General features: G+C 39.2%; 2 protein-coding genes across 11 annotated transcripts in view; both read left to right on the top strand.

Moving 5' to 3' along the window:
• Window positions 1–11,125, top strand: part of GK5 (glycerol kinase 5) — a 74,254-nt gene extending 63,129 nt beyond the window's left edge. For all 3 annotated transcript variants that reach the window (XM_055320922.1, XM_055320921.1, XM_055320923.1), the window contains 4 exons: window positions 204–307; window positions 1,477–1,536; window positions 2,349–2,482; window positions 5,157–11,125. In XM_055320922.1, coding sequence (XP_055176897.1) covers window positions 204–307; window positions 1,477–1,536; window positions 2,349–2,482; window positions 5,157–5,305 — 447 coding nt within the window. In that variant the 3' untranslated portion in view covers window positions 5,306–11,125. The remainder of the gene's footprint in view (window positions 1–203; window positions 308–1,476; window positions 1,537–2,348; window positions 2,483–5,156) is intronic.
• Window positions 11,126–17,665: 6,540 nt separating this feature from the next.
• The window catches only part of TFDP2 (transcription factor Dp-2), a 152,993-nt gene continuing 150,840 nt past the window's right edge, over window positions 17,666–19,818 (top strand). For 7 of the 8 annotated variants that reach the window (XM_055321133.1, XM_055321135.1, XM_055321134.1 and 4 more), the window contains exon 1: window positions 17,666–17,974. The gene's annotated coding sequence lies outside the window, so the exon portion shown is untranslated. The remainder of the gene's footprint in view (window positions 17,975–19,818) is intronic. The other variant, XM_055321136.1, reaches the window with a different exon arrangement.

The raw sequence follows: 19,818 nt of genomic DNA, 5'->3' as shown, positions 1-19,818 counted from the left end.
ACCTATGACTCAATCTTGCTTAAGTCCTGCTAGAGACTTATCCTAATAGTTGACATATTTTTAGACTATCATTTATTTTAAAACTAACTCTAAGCATTCTTTTTTTCTACCATGGCTATGTTTTTTTATTGCATAAAAGGTCTTTAAGTCTATAGATATAATTTAGAACTATAATAAAAATTCTTACTATCTCTTTTCTTTAGGCTCCATTAAATGACCCCTGTGCATGTGCCTCTTTTATGGGTTTGAAGCCTTCCACCAATAAATACCATCTTGTACGGGCAATATTGGAGTCAATAGCTTTCAGGTACCAAAACTTGCCCTAAACTCTCCCTTCCCCATATAGTATTGCAATTTCATTCTATTAATTTCTGCTAAACTAAATTATGATATTTCTTAATTTTAACTGAGTGTCTATACCTTTAAATTCATACTGTTTATGATGTAATCTGTTCTTATTGCTAATTTCCTCAGTATCTCTTTATTTTCATGTGTTATAGAACCAGTACCACTTAGATTTGATATCTGAAAATAGATGATTTTTAAAAATATGGTTGGCCCTTGAATACAATGACTTAGAACTGAGCCATATTAATTTTTTCAATAAACACCATACAGTACTATAAATGTATTTTCTCTTATGATTTTCTTAATAACATTTTCATTTCTCTAGCTTACTTTATCATAAAAATACAGTATATAATACATATACAAAATATGTGTTAATTGACTGTTATCAGTAAGGCTTGCCAGCAGCAGTAGGCTATTAATTAAGTTTTAGGGAAGTCACAAATTACATGCAGATTTTTGATTTTGTGGTAGGTTAGTACCCCTAGTTCCCATGTTATTCAAGGGTCAGCTGTATCTAATTTCTTAAGCATTAAGAGATTTAAAATGGACTTTCAAAGGTTTTTGCATCCTTATTGATAAAGGAGAATTCTAATTATTCTAATTAATAATGCTTCCATTATACTCAAAGATTAAATCACCAGAATTATTCTTTTTGTGTGTGTCCCTGTGTTATTTTCGTTATGGTGTAGTTGTAGTTTATTAAAATGAAGAATGTGGCTGTCATGAATATGGAACATTTGCAGTGTTTAAAATAAAAATGTCTGTGATTACAAAATGATTATTTTTGTATTTGGTGAATTCTATTTGATGTTGTTTGTGTTATGTCATCTTAATAGCTTTCTATTAAATGCTAGCTTTAAATTTTTATTTGTAGGAAGGATAATAGATTAAACTTATTTCTAAACAAAAAACATGCTCTCTTTTATCAAGGTGAAAAGTACAAGGATCTGAACCTCTTGCTTGTTTGAACATTTATTATCAACTTCCAGTTAGTATATTTGTTTGTTTTCTTTTGTATATTTTTTTACATACCATATAAATAAAACCACAGGTTTTATTTTTCTGTTGGAAAAAGAATTATGATATGAATTTTCTCTAAATGATTTTCTTGATTTTCTTGACTAGAAACAAACAGTTATATGAGTTGATGCAGAAAGAGATCCATATCCCTGTGACAAAAGTCCGGTATGTACACTTTGTTTTCAATAGATTTAATTAGAAATTGGGAGTGAATGGTAACCACTATTAGTTTTTTCATCATTATGATTATTCAGGATTTCAAAAAAAATTATGCTTAGTTTCTTTGCAGCAAAATTCTTGTTCATAGGAATTTGGAAAGAAAAGGGAAGCTAATTTTGGATTTATGGAGAATATAACACAATGTATAATTTAGGAGGATCTTAATATACACATGTATATTATAAACATCTTTAAAACGTCTTTTTTTTTAAAAAAAAAAGTCTTTTTTGGGTATGTGGCTATCCTTTTGGCATGGAAGCATCAAATTTTCTTTGCTGGTATGGCCAAATGAATTTTTATGCTGGCTTAGTTTAGTTAGCCTATTTTGAACTAGTCTTAGGACAACAGGGCAGGTGGGAAGACTGATGTTAGGGATAAGGAAAAGTGTTTGAAGATTACCTAGTGAGAACCTTTATCTTCGGGTCAATGCTAAGTGATATAATTTTGGAATTAAAAAGTTGCACTTGGGCAGCCCCGGTGGCTCAGGGGTTTAGTGCCACCTTCAGCCTGGGGTGTGATCCTGGAGACCCGGGATCGAGTCCCATGTCGGGTTCCCTGCATGGAGCCTGCTTCTCTCTCTCTCTCTGCCATGAATAAATAAATAAAATCTTTAAAAAAATAAAAAATAAATAAAAAGTTGCACTTAAAGAAAATAAAATCAAGGATCTAAAAAAATGTATGTGGCCCTTTAAAAAATATTAATAGTGTTCTTATGCTTTTGTTGAAGTAACTGATCTCAAATATCTTGCTCCCCACAGGGCAGATGGAGGAGTTTGCAAGAACAATTTTGTCATGCAGATGACTTCAGATCTGATTAATGCGAATATAGAGAGACCCGTCAACATAGACATGTCCTGCCTTGGTGCAGCTTCACTAGCTGGCCTTGCTATTGGTATGTGTGAATTTTATAAAAGTGAGAGCTGTCTTACAAGCTGTTCTTGCTGATAGCATTTCTCTTCCCAAATCATGGGATTATAGAGAGGGTCTAGAAAATGTTGGTGTCTATTAAGCTCTATACACATATGTACATTATGCACAAAACACTCCTCTGAGTATGAGTGGGTCTGTGGATGGGTCTGGGTGGATGAGACTGGGTGCACTTCCTCCTCACTTCACTCCTTTAGTCAGAATTATGAGATGAGAAAAATGAATTTCAACTGCTTTGTCTTCAACAGAGGGAAGGACTCTGGATAAACTTTCCGAGTAGATGGACTTTTCTTTGGCACGAGAAACCAGTCCATTTTTTTATTCATTGAAAATTTGTTGAGTACCTGCTATATGACAGTCACTACTGGGAATAAAGAGTTTTAAAAATGTAGTCCCTGCTATGAGAGTCTGTAGTTACAGTAAGACAAGTAAACCAATTATTATACTTGTGTGATAAACCCAGCAAACAGCCATAGCATTAAGTGGTGCAGGCTTCCCAGAGGAGGCTCAGTGTTGAAGGAGTTAGCAGACAGCCAGTAGAGGAGGTAAGGAGCCATAAGAAGTGAGCAGTCCAATAAAGAAAGCAACTTGTGCAAATGTCCCAGCCCGTAAATGCTGATAGGTGAAGATCAAGAGGAAGGGCTGGAGAGGAACAGAGGTCCAGTTGTGGTAGACTCCTCATAAAGAGGAGTTTGAACTTAATCATGAAGACACTGGAGAGCCCCTGAAGAATTTTAAGCAGGGGAGGGACATGGATGGATCTATATTTGAACAGACCCCTTTGGCAATTAGTGAGAAGATTAGTTGGAGGGTGAAGAATGGACTTGGGAAAAGCAATTAAAGGGTTCCCTAAGAAGCGGGATGCTGCCTTGTGGAACTAGGAGTATTTAATATGTTCCTGTATGGAAGGGAAGAGTGCTTGTACAAACAGGATATTTTGTAGTTAGAAGTTTTAGGCTAATATTTAGCATATTAAAGTTATAATTCCAAAAAGTTTGAAATCTTAGTAAGTTCAACTTAAACTGTATTCTACTAAAAATCTGTTAACTTTGAATAAAATTAAAACAGTCACTTTCAAAAAAAAAAGTCACTTTCATTTATTCATTGATTAATGTGTGATTAATTCATGTTGAAGAAAAAACTTTCCTTTAAATCATTCCCATGGGATCCCTGGGTGGTACAGCGGTTTGGCGCCTGCCTTTGGCCCAGGGCGCGATCCTAGAGACCCGGGATCAAATCCCACATCGGGCTCCCGGTGCATGGAGCCTGCTTCTCCCTCTGCCTGTGTCTCTTCCTCTCTCTCTCTCTCTCTCTCTGTGACTATCATAAATAAATAAAAATTTAAAAAAATTAAAAATAATAAATCATTCCCATTTACAAATTTAGTTAAATTTCTTTGTATATTTCAACTGATACAATTTTTTTAAAGATTTTATTTATTCATGAGAGAGACAGAGAAATAGGCAGAAGAAGGGGGCTCCCCACAGAGAGCCTGCTGCAGGACTCAATCCCAGGACCCCAGGATCACGACTTGAGCCAAAGGCAGACATTCAGTCACTGAGCCACCTAGGTGCCACTCAACTGATACAAATTAAATACAGTTGACTTTCTTTTTAGTAATTTCATATGCCTTACTAACTTAGAAGTATAACAAAATCTTTTCAAATACTTGAATAACTCTTGCAAAATGTATAAATTAAGCTATATTTGCAGTAAATCAAATGCTCATAAACATTCTAATATTGTTTATAAGGCAAATCAAATTTTTCTATGCCTTTTCACCTTATAAGACTAAATATCTCAGATTCTCTTGAACATTTAAAATACTTTAACAAACACATATAGATTATTCTTAGAACATAGTAGCTTGAGCTTTATGTATTTGAGCTTTATCTATTTCATTATATTTGTATTTAATTTCAAACCTTTCCAATACAAAGAGACTTTATTGGTGAGAGAAAATATACTTTGAGGAGACTTGTCAACTATGTTAGTACTTCAGAGGAAGTGTAATATACCAGGTTAATTAGTAAGACACCTAGACTATTTCAGACTCCTTATGGGCATAGTTATAAATATGTTTTCTTGCTGCTTTTTATTATAAATCACATTTGTGAAGAACAATATATGCCAGAACAATATTATCATGAAGTGGAATTTAAATAACTTCTATGAAATACAATAGCTTGAAAAAGAAGCTACTTGTTATATTCAGACTCAACTTTGAATTCATCCATATTCCAGGGAGTTGCCTCTTACCTCAAGATATATGACCAAAATCTTAATCTATCTTTGTTTTTTTTTAATTATGTAAAGGGAAAATATACAATTACTTACTTGTTTTCTTCATAGCAAGTCATGAAATTAAATGATGATAGGGTGAGATTGCTCTGGAAATGGTTTGATGCTGTGCCACACGGAAGTAAAGCTGATAGTTAGAAATCAAATGATTTTAAAATCCTGGTGTATTTATTCCCAGGGATAGTCAATCTAACAAAATTCAAAAGCAACAAAATATTTTGAATTGTGTTTTAAAACAATAGTTGTTTACCTGTGCACCAGTTTGCATAGGTTTGTGGATAAACTTTATGGACTCCTTATTTGCCTTAAAATTTGAGAGTAATTTTTTCCACCTGTAGGGTTTTGGACTGACAAGGAGGAACTAAAGAAACTGAGGCAAAGCGAAGTGGTTTTTGAGCCACAGAAGAAATGGCAAGAATATGAAATGAGTATGGAAAACTGGGTCAAAGCAGTGAAACGCTCCATGAATTGGTATAACAAGATGTAGCACTAACAGGAATGACGGAAACCATATATGGCTGGTTGATGGGACATGCTGATGAGACACAGCTCAGGGATAATAACCAATACGACGATGACTAAGAAGATTTCAGATAAGCTTTGCAACCTGAGAGAAAAAAACATTGCTCTTTTGAATACAAAACAAAACAAAAAATCCCTAATTTTTAAATCTAAAGCCTGGTAAGATTATAAGGCAATAGTACCTCAGAACTTTATATCTTCTGTTTTGTAGCAGATTCCAAAGGATGTTAACCATTTCCAGCCATATTTTGACAGCCATGGGTCCTCCTCCGTTTTATACTGGGTCAATGATACATACGAACATAACCGTTGACTCTCTTGAGTTAATAATTCTAGGTCAATCACCATTCATGTTTTGTTCCAAAATTAAGTGACAGGTGTTCCTTAACTCTTTAAAATTAAATGGGCTATATGAAGTTCACATAGCTAGAAAGAAAGAATAACTGAGGAAACGTGGAATTTGGAAACATTAATATTTTATATTTAAAGCCATAATTGTTCAATACTGTATCCAAATATGAGCTCGATGTGCCCCTCTCAGATAGGGTTATGTTAGTTCTTTCCTTTATTGGGCTTAAAGACACTGCCTTAATTTTTCCTTCTTTAACCAAATTCTGAGCATTCTTTAAGTATTGAAAAATAACTTTAGTCAGTGAAACTACAAAGGGTAATGATTCAAAAGGAACAAAAAAATACTTTCTTCCTCAAATAGGATTTCTTTAAAAAATTTCTGGCTAAAGTAAAACATCCATTTTTTACACAGTATTGGTACTGAATATAAATCTGCTTTTTTCTTCCTGTTCTTTATCTTTGTTGTTGAGATACTTGCACAAATGTCTTTTGCTTTTATTAAGTGCCTAATCGAAGAGCTTAATTTGAAGAAAGTGCCCTAATACATTGGTGATGTAAGATTTGCCTTCGTTGTGGGTATTTTACTTATCCAGGTGTCTTTTATTTTTGTTCAGTCTACTCATCTCTGTGAGATAGGAGCAGTGGGTAATGGAGATGTATTTATACAAATGATTACCCTCCAGCAATTATTGGGCCAGAATTCCATGGAGAGGTGCAGGGAAAGTTCCACATTCTCAGACTTTCTTGATAGAAACGTGAAAATGTGAACGAATCAGAGCAGCAAGTAGCTTCGGGCCCAGTAGAAAATTATCCTGTGGCAGGAGACTACCCTCCAGCTTGTTCTCATGTTATTTGCCCCTCCCACCATTTAGGCGTGTAGCAATAATGAATTTCTTCCCCTCTTTATCAGGCTTTATCACATAAAGACCTACTGTTATAGAGCTAGTTGTTAAATACTAACCTAACATAAAAAGTGACTATTACAGGGAATTTTGTTGTTGCCATCATATATGTCCATTTCAGTGACAGATATGATAGGACTAGGGGTCACACACTTCATTTCTGCAAATTCCATTTCAGTGAACTTTGTCTTCTGGAAGTATTAGAATTTGTAGTGGAATCATTACAGCCAATATATAGTAACATTAGCTCCATTCATTAAGATTTGGAAATATTTTTGTTAAGTGGAGGTGTTTTGTTTACTGTAACAAGTCAGATTCCATTATGTAGATGATACTCTTCTTTTTATTTTCATTTTTTATGCCCCTTTTACAAAGCTTAGTGACTGATTATAGGCCCTTTTATCAAAATCCGATCACTTGCAAGCTGCTCCGTTGTTTTTTATATTTGTTTCTCACAGATTCTACTTCTCAGTGGGTTTGATTTCATAGGAAAGAATTGTCTTTTTGTGTTAGGATATACTGAATTGTAATATTATTAATACTTAAATCTTTGTTAGCTCATTTCCTTTTCACATTCTTCTTTCTCATCGTAAAACCACAAGATGAAGGATAAATAAGTACCTTTTAGATAATCAGAAAAAGTAACTGTGAACAGGTCTCATCGGAATTATCTCTTCAAAAATCAGTGGCTAATTTTTTCTTCTATTAGTCTAGAATTAATCTTTTATTTTTACTACTTCTGGCTGTTTTTTAGTGACACAGTTTAGTAAATCTTTTGCCAGATTTGACCTAGATAAGAAATGTGACCACATTTGCTTTCATGGTTGTAGAGACAGTTGATACTCAAAATCAGTTGAGCAAAAACATTATCCTTTCTTTCCATCTTCCAAATTTATTTTCATTTATACGCTAATATTTGCAGTTTAAAAAAAATCATTCTAAGATTTCTCAGCATGTTTTATTTTCCCATTATGGATCAATCAGATATCTTTAGGAGGCCTGTAGCTACCTTATCAAGGAGGAGAATGTTTCTGTACAGTCCTTTTTAAAATGGTACTAATTGCTTTCATACCTAGACTTACTGATTTTTCTTTTTTTTTTTAATGCCACCATAAGATGGTTTCTCAGTCTCAGTTTGATTGATGTTTGGGACAAGTAATGCTTTGTCTTGGGATGTTGTATTACGCATTACAGGCTATTTGGCTTATACTGCAGGAGGCAGTATCACCCCCAGTTGAGAACCAGTAATATAAACTATTAGAAGAAAATTGAAGACTCAGCAAATGTAGTGTGTCTATCATGCTTCTTTTCTCTCTGCCTCATTTTACCTTAGGAAATGGTTGTTAGCAAAAAGAGATGGTTGTATCTTAAATAGGGTTTCTATTTTACTGGTTAATAAGGCAAGAAAAAAAAATCTTATGTTGTAATTGTCTTCTGCTGTTTTTTTTACCCACTCACTGCCGTCCCCATGCCTGTATCCTCTGTGGTCTTAATGAGTGGGCTTATGACTTCAGTATAGTATTAATGTAGTCTGCAAAGCATCTCGATCTGCCTTTTTGCTTCCTTTTCATCTCTGAACAAAAGAGATGATCACTCTCTTTTACCTGGTTCTGTGCAAGACTCCCATCAATCTGGAAGTTCCCCAAAAACAGAAACCATGTCTACTTCACAGAACTCAACTCTGTGCCTTCCTATTGGTGGGATGAATTTTTACTTTATAAGTGTAACTTTTTTTGCATATATACTTCATCCTTGATTTACATACATTTATTAATAGGGAGCAGCATATATTTGTTGTGAGTAAAATATCTTTTGTTGGATTAAAAAGGACAACAGTTGACCCTTGAACAACATGGATGTGAACTGTGCAGGTCCGCTTATATGCAGATTTTTTCCATAAATGTATGTACCATACTGTAAATGTATTTTCCTTTTGATTTTCTTAATAACATTTTCTTTTCTCTAGCTTACTTTATTTTCAGAACACAGTGTATAATGCAGATAACATACAAACTATGTGTTAATCAACTGTTCATATTATCAGTAAAGATTCTGGTCCCAGTAGGCTATTAATAGTTAAGTTTTTGGGGAGTCAAAAATTATATACAGGTCTTTGTGCAAGGGATTAGCACGCCTAACCCCCCGTGTTGTTGAAGGGTCAACTTATGAGAGCTAGAATCCTCTTACTTTCTTTTTTTTAATTCTTCATATGTTTATATATTTGCATATGTGTTTGTATAGAGATACACATAGTTGTATCAACTGTCTAAGGTACCGTTGAAGCCTTTTCATTCACAGGTTTTGTGTATTTGACTGCAGACAGCTAGCTCACAGACAGAATCTTAAGAACACCAAACCCTCTCACGTTAGAGGGAAGTAACTTCAGAAACACCCCCTTCTCCAGAGGACCTATACTGGGGACCAGTCTTTAATTAAAATAATCTAACCCAGGAGTTTGGCAAGTATTTTAGAATTCTCTGAAGAGAGGACCCTGGAGTTCTTCAACTTGAAGCGATTCTAGAGTCATCCAGAGACAACCTTGATGGCTCTAATCTACCCTAAAGGGCTCTGAATCCCTTTGGGAAATCTAGATCATGTTTCTCAGTTAGAATTAAAATATACTCTGGACCTACCTGGTCCCAGAATCATCTTCTTGCATACCCAATGCTGGGTCATCTGGTTCAAACCAGTCAAAACAGTAACCCCAAAGAAGTCAAGTAGGTGATCCAAAACCACATTGTTTTTAAGTCTTGGAGCCTCAGATATTACAAATATGAATACCAAAATGCAAATATTTTTTGCACTTAGAACACTGGTTCTAAGTCATTGGCTGTTTTGCCACCATATTCCCATGGGACCCTTGCCCTTAGGGTAATGCAGGAATGATCTTGGGAGTGGGAATGTTAGAGACAGGAACCTGAAGAATCAGATATTTCTGAAATTCTCTGTATGCCATTTCTACTGCCTTTCCCCCCTTTATTTTAAATTTGAGTCATCAAAATGGCTATGTCTGTATAGATACCTATATTATTTAGAAAATAAATGATGTAAGGTTTCAATTTAAATGAGCCATATCTTTACAAGAAACTTTCAGACTGTTCCAGAGTAGCTGTACCATTTTACATTCCAACCAGCGATGTATGAGTGATCCAATTTCTCCATATCCTCACCAGCATTTGATGTCACAATTTTTTATTTAGCTACTGTGATACGTGTGAAGTTTTCTCATTATGGTTTTAATTTGCATTTCCCCAATTAATAATGGTGTTTAACATCTCTTCATGTGCTTTTTTGCCATCTATTTATCCTCTTCAGTGAAATGTCTGTTCATGTTTTTTTTTTGTCCATTTGCTAATTGGGATGTTTGCTAAATGAGCCATATCTTTACATGAATATCTTTTTAAAAAATCTTTTTAAAATCAGTATGGTGACTTAAAAAATCATTAAGTAGCATTTCTAAATCCTTCTAGGCAAAGTGTATATAGCACTTGAATGTGATTTTATAATGTACTGGCAGAAGAGTTCTCACATTTCTTCTGTACTCATTATGTAGTATAGTACTAATACTGTATAACAGCAAAACAGTTTCAAAGATACTTTTACTTAGAATGTTAAGTAGAATGTACAAATACATGTTTTGTCCATAGCTATCATAATGTTTGTAATCTCTTTTATTTAAAATAAGCTGATTTGTGTTTCAGAATGATTGTTTAAAATTAACTTGAAATTTTCCTATTTGTGCAAGATGATTAATACAGATTCTAGTTCATATGCATCAGCGAATTCATAATCTTATTTCTCTGATGTTCTTTACAAATTTCATAGTGTTATTAAATAGTCATTGAGAACCTCATAAGTCGATGTTGAGATCTACAAATACAATCTAGGTGCATAGCAATAGGAATGCATATGTGAATTTTTCTCTAATCTTTTTTCTACTTTAACTTTTGGATTTCTTTTTAATTTTACCTGGAAATTCTTATTTAATGATATTTCCTATTTTGGTTCCTGCTCATAAGGTCACAGAGAAATGGGGCACCTGGCTGGTTCAGTTAGTAGATCATGTGACTCTTGATCTCGGGGTTGTGAGTTTGAGCCCCATATTGGGTATAGAGATTATTTAAAAATAAAATCTTAAAAAAAAAAAGATTACAGAGAAACAAGCATATGTTAACTACAAGATAAATTTGGGCTTAATATGGTTAGAGAAGAAAGGTTTTCTGTAACCCTGCCTCTTTAAATCCTGTTAGGCTTGTCATTCTATATTGTACATTTTTGCGCAAGGGAAATTACTAGAGAAGAGGGTTAATTCTTTGTGGTGGGAAAAATGATATGGTTTGTTGTGAAAATATACTGTATTTTTAAATATTTAGAAAGATTTTAATTAAGGAAAAATTTCAAATACTAACATGAAAGAACCTAGCAGTTGTTAAAAATCCATTCTGAAAATTACCTAAATTATTTGGGAAACTATAATGAAACAGTAAATGATTTTTTATATACATATTATGTATTAAAGTCATTTTTATTTAGTGTTTCTCTATTCATTGCTTTGGGTTTACACACATGCACAGCAACATTTGGATGGTGAAGGATTCAGTCAGTCTGGATTCCATTCCTTGACTGTAGTGGGGCCCATGGTATCATTCCAAAGTAGGAAATTTGAAGGTTGATAAACATTCACCTATTAGGAGAAAGAGAGAGGTTTTCTTTTAATTTTATTTTAGGTCAAAGTAATATTAGTCTAAGGAGAATAAGGAAGGGGGGCATTATGGAGATAGGCAGAGCTGGCTTTTCTAAAATTTATAGCAATATTTTTAAAGAGTCTTGCAACTGTAAAAAAAACATTGTAGGAAACAATGGGGATGGTAGGGGATAATAATGGAATTTTTTTGCTACTTAGAAAAAGAAACACCCAATTAAGAGCTGGAGCTCATAGGACAGATACATTAGATTTGCTAATTCCCCCTCTTCCTCCCACTCCCCCGCCACTTGGGCAAGAACATTAGCTCCTGGATCCCAGGGAATTCTCATATCCTCTCACCCAGTCCACATGGCTCTTGCCCTGTCTCTCCTATAAAGTCCAGTCTCTGTCAGCATCTCAGCTTCATCACCAGGCATTGTCAAGAACTGAGAAGAATTTAAAATTTTACTCTACTTGGAAACTAACAAATTAGGCTTCCACAGTTCCACGAATATTGACAGAAGATAGGAGACTCCTGGGTCAGAGTCTTTATTACTCACAGGCATAGCAAACACCACAATCTTCATATTTGCATTGGTTTCCTTTACCTCTCAACTCCTACATGGAGCAGTCCAGGTTGATGCTGTGCATGCAGTGAGTCTGCAGTACAGCTGAGGAATCTTAAGCTTAGGAGACTTGGGTCTTGTAAGGGGCTGCAAGTAAATGTGTCTGATGCTCACTCTTGAGGAAATTATTGCTTGTTAAAAAAAAGATTTTATTTATTTACATCGGGAGAGGGAGTGCGCCTGCGCGAGGGGAGGGGCAGAGAGAATTTCCAGCAGACTCCAGGCTGAGCACGGGGCCCGATGTGGGGCTCAATCTCACAACCATGAGATCACAATCTGAGTGGAAATCGAGAGTCCACACTTAACTGACTGAGCCACCCAGGCACCCCTGTTTTACCATATTGAACAGTAAATAAAACTGCCCTCTAGTCTGGAGGGAGACACTATTGCCTCAGTGCCTCTGCTTGCAAGATAAGCAGAAATGAGAGAGCCACATAAAATTGACTCTAAACAATAAATTCATTATCTTGATTATGGCAGTGATTTCATGGGTGTATACCTATGCCCAAACTCACCAAATGATTTACTTTTTGCACAGTTTATTGCATGTCAGTTTCACTTCAACACAATGAGAGGAAGAGAAGTCTCAAATTGTTGGGACCAGTAGCCTCAGTGCCACCGAAGTACTTTCCAGAAAAGGAGAATTTCAGGCCCTAATTTTTTAGCTTTTTATTTTGAAATAATTTTAGACTTAACAAAAAAGTTGAGAAAATGGCACCAAGTTCCCCTCATCATCCAGCGTCCCCTAATTAATAATTTACCTAACCAAAATATAATCACCCAAACCAGGAAATTCACATTGATAGAAGAGAATTAATCTACAGATCTTAGTTGGATCTTGTCACTTTCCAAGTACTGTCCTTTTCCTGGCCCAGGATTTAATCAAGGGTCCCACATGGCATTTATTTTCATGTCTCCTTAGTCTCCTCCAATCTGACGGTTCCCCAGTCTCTTTTTTCTTCACATCTTTCTTGACAAAGAGTACTAACAGTTACTTTATAGAATGTCCCTCAATTTGAGATGGCCTGACAGTTTCTTGTGATTAGGCTAAGGTTCTGAATTTTTGTTACAATGCTGCAGAAGCAATGTGGCCTTCTCAAGGCATGCTATCAGGGAGACACATCAGTATGTCTTCTTATTGACGATGTTAACCTTGATCACTCGATTAAGGTGGTATCTGCCAAGTTTTTCTATCATAAGGTTACTATTTGCCCCTTTGTGACTAATAAGCATCTTGTGAGGAGATCGTTTTAGACCATGTAAATACCCCGTTTCCTTTTTTTTTTTTTTTTAAATACCCCGTTTCCCATCAAACTTTTCACTCACTGGTTTGAGCATGCATGGTTAGTTCTTGCTGGCAACAATCACTGCTGTACTATTTGTCTAATAATGGTGATTTCCTATTTACATGATTTCTTTACATTCATTCATTGGAAGAGCTGTCTCTCATCTTCCATTTATTATTTATACCACTATTGGTCATCTTTTGGTCCGCCTCACATCCTCTTGGTCCACCTTTTTATTCCAGTTGTTGCAGCAATCATCTGTCCAGTTATAACCTGACAACACCTTGCATCACCATAACTCCTCTGTTTTGTGGGCTGGGATTTCTCTGCCTCCCAGCTTGGAACTGTTTGGAACCAATTCTGTCATTTTCACCTATGATCAAACTAGGAGGTGCTAGAGAGCTGAGACTCTACGGTGCAACTTATAAACAATGGGGATGAGAACCAGTGTATAAACATGCTCCTCTTCGGTTCCATAAGTGGACAATTCTGAGATGTGTTCTTCACAGCTCCTTGCACTCCTCAGCTCCATCCAGCCTCAGTGACCTCCAGCAGATGACCATCTCAGAAACACAGCCTTAGATTGGCTTTTCCTCCTTCATGTTTCAAGCCTCCCAGCCCCTATTCCTGTTCCTTGGAATCATTTCCCAGAATAAACCACCTGCATAGAAGAATTTGCCTCAGAGAAGGAGTGAGGAAGGAGAATAAGCAGATTTGTGCATTACTAGTCGTTAAATATTTTGACTCTCACATCTTTCACATCTACAGAGGAGAGGTGTGCAAGCATATTCATAACAGCAGAATAGAAGAAAAAAAAACAAATGTCTATCAGCAAGAGAATGGATTATATAAATTTTGTTGTTTTTTACATCCATGAAAATGAATGAATTACATTAAGACATGACTCAAAGTGAGCCAATAATAATTTGGAGATGAGTAATAATGTTTGACCCTGGATATATATAGTTCAAAAACACGCAAAACTAAGCAATATATTGCTTGGCGTTAAATAAGTATGTGTTGAAATTGTCCAGAAAAACAAGAAGATTGTAACTGAGGATAGGGTTATTATAGGGAGGGAAAGGCAGAGGGTCCTGTTGGGGAGGCACACACAGAGCTCCAGTGATGGTAAGAGTCGATTTCTTAAGCTGGTACATGAGGGTGGGTACATGAGGGTTTATCATTATTCCTTATACTTCACGTATTTTTAAGATGAATAAATTTTAAAAAGATGAATAAATTTTTTATCATAAAAAGATGTTAGGTTTGATATTGAGAAGAGGTTACTTTTATTAAGGGCGACTTGTGAAATCCTTCCACTGGCCTAACCAACTAAGTCATTCCAGATATGAACTCAGGAGAGGGTTGTGTTCCTGTCTGAGGAAATTCCAAGGCTTGGATTCCCCTCCGCCCTATTGATGTGATTCAGCTGCACATAATAGGACAGACAGTGTCTGGAAGACAAGGCCTTGATTTAACACATTTTTCTTTTAAGTGTTATTCTTTTGTCAGTCACTGGATGGATTAGGTGTGAAAACAGGATGCTGTTTTTAAAAAGTCGGTGTCTGCAACTGTCCCAGACAACTGCAGATCTTTTTTGTACAATAAAAAGGTGTCGTTAGGAACCTGTTACTCAAAGTGTGGTGTTTGGTGTAGCAGCACCAGCGCTGGGTGGGAGCTGATTGGAAATGCAGCCTCTACATCCCACCTCAGACCTACTGACTCAAAGCCTGAATTTTTATAAGATCTCGAAGTGATTCCTGTGCACACAAAAGCCTGAGAGGCACTAGTCCAGAAGTCCTCTAGCTGTGGCTACAGAGAGCCACCTCCAGCACCCAGGAGAGAGGGCAGTGCATGGAAGTCCTTCAGCTTTAACTGTAGCAGATCTGTATCTTCCGGGGCCCTCTCTTGGGTGATCCACATATTTACAAGCATAGACTTTATTTATTTATTTATGCTTCTTTCCTCTTTCCAGCTGGGCTGGGCTGTGGCACTCTCATCCATTCAATAAAAACTTCCCGAGCTGCTCGTAAGCACTGAGGATAGGGTAGTCAACAGGGTGGCATGACTCAGAATATCAAGGAGTTTACAAGACTGAGATACTCAATGAGGAATTATAAGTAAGTCTGATGAATGTCAAAGACACAGTTTTATGGGAAAAGAGCTGGAGATGGGGAGTCCGAGGAGGCTTTTCAGAAGAAAGTAATCTCAGCCCTGATGAGAAGTAGGCACGTGAAGGTGAGATGAGGGTGAACCAAGCACAAGGAATACCCCTGAATGGAGCTCTTTGGACATTTATATGTGTATATCCAAAGCCTTGCACAGTTCTTGGCGTACAGTAAGTACTTAATAAGTGTTTGCAGAATCAGTGTGTGTTCTGTCATGTTTCAGACATCTACTCTCTGGCATGGGAGATAGTAGAAGCTTTATTTTCCTTTTCAAAGGAAATAAGATCCCTTAATGGGGAAATGAGAAGGAAGAGAGCTGCGTGTTGTGCAAATTGCTAAATTGGAACTGTGAGTGGGAACAAAAAATTGATTTACATGAATTTTCCTCCCTGAAGCAACTTGACAATTTATTCTGTTCTGGAGAATTTTCAGTTTTTGGCTTCAAAACCAAGCTGTTCCTTATTCTGAATTTCTTGGCCTGCTGTGAAACTAGCATTTAGTGTCTTTTACAGCATACCCTGATTAGGTCATGGAAATTCACAGCTAGATCAAACCAGTATATGGAAAATTTGAAATGTTCACTGCCCATTTTACTTCGTGGTATCGGAAGGTGTTATGAAACATTGACTTTTAAATATTTTTTTTTCAAAAGCAGTATTATCTAATGATCACGATTGCCATAATTTATTGAACACTATATGTATATTACAGGGCAAAATCCTCATATTAACTCTATATGAGAGTAAGTCGAGCCATATGAATATTGCCAAATATTAGCAATTCATATGATTCCACTTAATGTCGTCTTCAGATTCTCATCTTAGACACTTATTAAAGAGATTCGAGAATCCCTGACAGCCATAGCCCTCCTCCAAAATTATGCACTGAGTTTTTATTATAGATAAGGAGATCTTGAGGGAATTACAGCTCCTTAATAACATCTACCCGTCTTACCCTCACTAGTCCCAGTGCTTTATGTGTCTACCATGATGGTTTACACATTGTACTGAAGTGGTTTACCGTTCATTTCTCCCACTAGACTGAGTTTCTTGAGGATGGAGGTTTTTTTCCTGTCTTGCTCATTTTTTTTGTTTCATTGTGCCTAGAGTATTTGAAAAGTATTTGCTAACGTGAAACCTTATAACAAAATTTCTGTGGAAACTTAATAAACACTATTGACTTGTTACTGGAAAATGCATGGTAATCACTCCACCGAAGCTTTTGCATTTTAGAATCGGTCCAAAGAGTACTGCATTTAGCATTGTCGGACTCCTAGGAGTTTATCTACGTACAGTTATGCAGAAATTGTCTCTCCACCCCACCTCAGAGAAAAGTCCAAAGGTGCTCTCTCACTTCCCTCACCTCCTTTAGATATTTCCTTAAATGGCATCTCTTCTGCCGCCCTCCCTGAGCACCCTATTTAATACAAGCCATCCCTCAAACACCTTTTCTGCTTCTTCCTCCCCCCACCATAGCACCCATCACATAATAGTTTACATTTTGCTTTTTTTCTTTTGCATATTTTCTTTCCCACCCCACGAGAACGGGAAAGAAAGCTCCTACGTGATTTTTCACAAAGGCACCGAATTGATAGACTAAATGTTTTAATTTTGAACAAAATGGGGCAGGTATTTGGGGGTGTGGGCTGCAATTTCCTCTTCAGCTTCTAAATGACATGGTGACCTGACCCGGTTTGGATTTTATTTGCCTGGGTATTGAGGAACCCACATCCCCAAGTGGTCTCTAACCGATGGTCTGAATGATTAATTACGGGATGCCCACACGTGGCCTCAAAGTCACTTGTCCCCACCCTCCTCCTCGCGCTGCCCCCCGGGGCCGAGCCATCGAGGGCCTGGGGACCCAGGTATAACCTCCTTAGTTCCTTTTCTTCCGAGCGGGAGAGAGAGATGGGGTTTTCCTGCTTCGGGCCTGGGAGATGGGGTTGGATGGAAAAGTCAAGATTCTGCCCCAAGCCCGGGGGAATGGGCGTGTCCATAAATTTTAGGCCTCAGGCCTGCAGCCCGCGCCGCCCGCGGCTGGGGAACGGAGGGTCGGGTCGGGTCGCCGCGGGGCAGCCCCGGCGAAGCTCCGGCGAGCGGCCGAGCCCCGGGCTGAGCGCCGCAGGCCCCGCCCCCTCAGCGCGCGGCCCCCTCCCCTGCTCGGGAGGCCCGGGGGCGGGGTTTGTTTACTCCGTGCACGCACCGCCGGCCTGGCCAATCCGGGGGCAGCGGCGCCTTACGTCACTCGTGCCGAGAGCCAATCGGGGCTCACCGTGCTGCTCCGCCGCCAAAGCTCGCGCGGGGGAAGCGGGGCCGTGGCCGGGTTGGGCGAGGGCGACGAGGCGGCCGGGAGCTGGGCTGCGGCCGCCGCCGCTTCTCGGCACGCGGGCGCGCTCCGAGCCTTCCTTTTTGGGCAGCCTCGCGGGCGCACGCACGGCCGGCGTCCCAGGGCCTCGGACTCGCGGGCCTCCGCCGGGCAGGCCGCGGATCGCCCACCCCTTCCCCCAGGGTGAGTCCGTCGGGACGCGGGCGCCACCGGAGCGGAGGCGCCGAAGCCGCGCCCCAGGCTCGGAAGAACAGCCCTGAGCGGCCGCCTCGTCCTCTGCAGCCGAGCGGCGGTAAGGTCCGGGGCGCGGGCGCGGGCCGCGTGCGGAGGGCCTCCGGCCCCGGCCCCTCGAGTTCCCGGGCAGCGCCCCCCCCCCCCCGAGACCATCTGTTTATTCCCACGGCGGCCCTGGCCGGGCCGAGTCCCCCCTGAGTGGGGGTGGGGGTGGGGAGGGGGTGGGGGGCGGGACCCGGAGAGCCCCTCCCCCTCCGCCCCCTCCCCCCCCGCACCCCGGGCGGGGGCAGCGTCCCCGCGTCACGCCTCGTGCGGCGGGCGGAGGGCTGCTTTCTGCTCTCTCGGGTCTCTTCAGGTCTTCAGGGCAGAACGATGGCTCCTAAGTCTGGTTTTCCGACTTTTCGGCCGCCCGTGACTCACACGCCTCCATCTGTCCCCGCCAGGTGTATTTCAGAGCCACAGAGCTCCGTGCGCTTGCGAGAACCTCCCAGGTCGCCGAAGGGAACTTCCCTCTAAAGTGGAGGGTCGCTTTGGGGGCCCGCGCGCCTTGGAGGAATTGCCCAGGGCTCGGACCCCCTCCCCCGCTGGAAAATAGAGAGGTTTTGTAGGATCGGCTCGGAGACAGGTTCCGATCGGTCTCTGGCTCCAACTTTCGTTGTCTTGCCTCGTGGGGGTCTGCAACCGCCTTTCCCAGGTGTTTCGAGGACCCGCCCGCGGACGCATTTGGACCGCGCTCGGCCGGGTCAGGCGCTCGGCGGGAGCTGGGCGTGTGTATTCCGGTCTCCCGCGGACGCGGGTTCAGAGAAGCGCCCCGTATTGTTTGTTTGTTTGTTTGTTTCTTTCTTTCTTTTTTCTGTCGAAACAGTTAACAGGCTCATCCCTTTTCATATTTGCTGCTGAAGCTCCCTTTGAGCCTTTGGTACGTTTCTCTTCCTCATTCTATCTCACAGGGCTCAGACTCCCTGTCCCACTTACTTGCTCTCTTTTTTGTAAGTCAGTAGCTCATTCTCTTTCTTCCTTCCCCCTTCTCCCCTAAATCTTAGTTTTGTGAATTTTCATTTGACTTCGGTAGCTTGATTTTTCTTTCTTTCTTTCTTTCTTTCTTTCTTTCTTTCTTTCTTTCTTTCTTTCTTTCTTTTCTTTCTTTTCTTTTCTTTTTTCTTTTCTTTTCTTTTCTTTTCTTTTCTTTTCTTTTCTTTTCTTTTCTTTTCTTTTCTTTCTTCTTTTCCCCCTGGGCCACTCTTCTTTTAATGGTTCGAAATGATCTTCACCCAATAAATACAAAGTTATTCATTTGCCTTCTGTTAGGACTGTAACCATGATCCAGGCTGTGCTCAGAATTAAACGCAAGATAATGTAGTTCATCCGACATTGCATGTTGCTTTTCTGTTTCCTTGGCTAGCCTATAATCTAGCTAAAGCTTCGTCACTATCCTATTGCTGCTATGATAAATCTTTAATAGTAGCGCCCATTCTCGAGTAACACCGGGAGAAAAATCAAATGCCTAGACCCCAGATTCTATCACCCTCGTGTACTGGCCCTGGATGCTTTTATTTATTAGAACATCTTGTGCCTGGAACTAGAGTCTGGTCTACTGGCAGACACGGTGTCTGTAGCACTGTTCTGGCGGTACAGTTGCAGTTTCAGCAATGTGGCACCTATATTTAATAAAGGCTCAACGCTTATTCCACGTACTTTTGAGTTCTCTTTATTTCTAGCGGTTTAAGAGGGAAAACGGAATTTTTCAAGTGTGTAATACTTCATATTACCAGTCTGTGATCCTGTCACTTTCTCCTCCACTCTTTTTTTTTTTAATTTTTTATTTATTTATGATAGTCACGAGAGAGAGAGAGAGAGGCGTAGAGACACAGGCAGAGGGAGAAGCAGGCTCCGTGCACCGGG

Source organism: Nyctereutes procyonoides, unplaced genomic scaffold (genome assembly GCF_905146905.1).
Source record: "Nyctereutes procyonoides isolate TBG_1078 unplaced genomic scaffold, NYPRO_anot_genome, whole genome shotgun sequence".
Lineage (NCBI taxonomy): Eukaryota > Metazoa > Chordata > Mammalia > Carnivora > Canidae > Nyctereutes > Nyctereutes procyonoides.
The sequence above is the reverse complement of the archived record's forward strand: the minus strand, read 5'-3'. Positions and strand labels throughout refer to the sequence as shown.